Source organism: Otolemur garnettii, unplaced genomic scaffold (assembly GCF_000181295.1).
Source record: "Otolemur garnettii isolate 467f Iridium unplaced genomic scaffold, OtoGar3 scaffold00225, whole genome shotgun sequence".
Taxonomy (NCBI): Eukaryota; Metazoa; Chordata; class Mammalia; order Primates; family Galagidae; genus Otolemur; species Otolemur garnettii.
In genome coordinates, this window is record NW_003852620.1 from 694,896 (window position 1) to 697,051 (window position 2,156).

General features: G+C 47.6%; 1 protein-coding gene across 1 annotated transcript in view; it reads right to left on the minus strand.

Annotated features, from left to right (window-relative positions):
* Positions 1–1,370: 1,370 nt before the first annotated feature.
* PSMB5 (proteasome subunit beta 5) overlaps positions 1,371–2,156 on the minus strand; it is a 6,632-nt gene continuing 5,846 nt past the window's right edge. The window contains exon 3 of the mRNA XM_003801919.1: positions 1,371–1,887. Coding sequence (XP_003801967.1) covers positions 1,601–1,887 — 287 coding nt within the window. The 3' untranslated portion in view covers positions 1,371–1,600. The remainder of the gene's footprint in view (positions 1,888–2,156) is intronic.

A 2,156-nucleotide genomic window follows, 5' to 3' on the forward strand; every position in this document is an offset into this window, starting at 1 on the left:
AGGTGCCTGCCACAACACTCAGCTATTTTTTGGTTGTAGTTGTCACTGTTGTTCGGCAGGCCCAGGCTGGATTCAAACCTGCCAGCTCTGTTGTATATGGCTGGTGCCTTAGCTGCTTGAGCTATAGGGGGCAAGCCCAAACCAATGTTATAAATGAAAGGAAGATGGTTGTACCTGTGCTTCTCACACAGCTAACCACTTTCAAGGGTTGGTCCACATAGAAGATGTGTGGCTCCTGCCTGTTTCTACTGTGAGTAGGTCTGGGTCCATGCCAGCAGCTCTCTGATTCTAGGGGCTCCTGAGATACTTTGAACAAAAAAATTCCCTTAGGCATGAATCATTTGTTTTCAAACTCCCTTCTAGGATCTCACTAATTCCCAATTTCCCTGCATTTGACAAATGCAATTAACAAGCCTGGATCAGTTCCTGGCGGACAGCCCTCATCAATCAATGCAAAGACTGCATAAGGCTGAGGGGGAAGGGAAGGGAGCCATGGTACAGGGGAGAACAGGCCTCACCCCCTCTATTTCTATAAACGACCCCTCCCAATCTCTCAGTCTCATAACACGACACTGGGTTATTACCTTCACCAACCATTCTGCCATCAGGCTAATTAAATACAAGGTGCTATTGTTTGTGCCCCTTCTCCCATTTTTTAAGGGTTTCTCCCATCGACCTCTCTCTCTCTCTCCTATGTCCTCTTTAACAGGACTTGCAATCTGCTGCCCCCACAGCTAGGAAACCTCCTCAGGGCTGGGTGTGATAGATCAGCTGTCCTTCTGCTCTCACAGGGCCTCTTCCTCACCTGCATGTTCCAGTGACAACTTCGTGCTATTTCCTGCCCAGGAGGTTATAAGCCTGCCATCACCTCCTTTGGCCCCCCACAAATATACACACATTAGAGGACCAAAAGAACAAAGACCACCAAGCTCGCAGTCACTATTGCTTTCACATTCACTTTTTTGTCCTCTTTCCTAGGGTCTAAGCCTTCTGGTTCCAATTGGTTTAAAATTCAAGATTTACCCTCTTCACCCTTCGGCTCTGCATGTACCATCGGACTTCCCTCCCCCACCACAGGGTGAGAGCTTTTTCCTCTGCAGCCCTGCCTGGTGTAACCCTGAGCATCTTTCCACCTCATCAACTTTTCATCTCTTTGCAAACTGAATCGGGAAGTCTCTCCCTCCTCCTTGCTGCTCTCTCCCTTCTCCTTTGTTATTAGCTTCATGAGTGGGGACATTGATGTATTCACTAGACAATGTCTTCACACCACTGTTTCCTGTAATTACAGTCACTTCCCTCCCACCGACCTGGCTACTTGACTGTAAAGTGCTTGAAGGAAGGACAGCGTGGACAAAAGACTCAACACAGGATGAGGTCGAGTAGTGAGTAGTGTAATGTTAACATCCAGGAAAGTAAAATGAATAGTCACCTCTGTAGCAGCTCACTAACAACTGCTACCACACAGAGGCCAATGTTCCAGAGCTTAAAAATAAGTATCAACACAAGTGACGACCCTCCACTATAGACAGGATGGGGTGCTGTATACATATTACCAATGACAGTCACCCCTCAAAATGCAAGCAGCCATATCCATCCTCCTTCAGGGAGTAAGTCCCCTATACTTGTCATGTAGCTCAGCTACATTGTCACTAGAGACACGGATCCAGCCATCCTCCCGCACGTGGTAGAGGTTGACTGAACCTCCTGAGTAGGCATCTCTGTAGGTAGCTTGATAGATGGCTCGACGGGCCAGATCATAGGCCTGCTCCACTTCCAGGTGATAGGAGTAGCCCCGATCCATGACTCCATAAGCATACACAGAGCCAGAACCTACAGAGAAGGTGGCCCCTGAGATCCGGTTCCCTTCACTATCCACATAGTAGAGGCCTAGAAAAGAAGATAATGTTAGTGGGAAAAAAAATTACCAGTCCTTGTAATATCTAACTCACAGGGCTGTAGTTCTCTACAATACTTGAAACCCAGAGGAGAAAACAATAATTACATAAAATTATTATTTTTAAAAAAGCTAAAGGGGGCTCAGCGCCTATAGCTCAACCGGCTAAGGCACCAGCCACGTACACCTAAGGTGGCGGGTTCGAATCCCCAGCCCGGACCCGCCAAACAACAATGACGGCTGCAACCAAAAAATAGCCGGG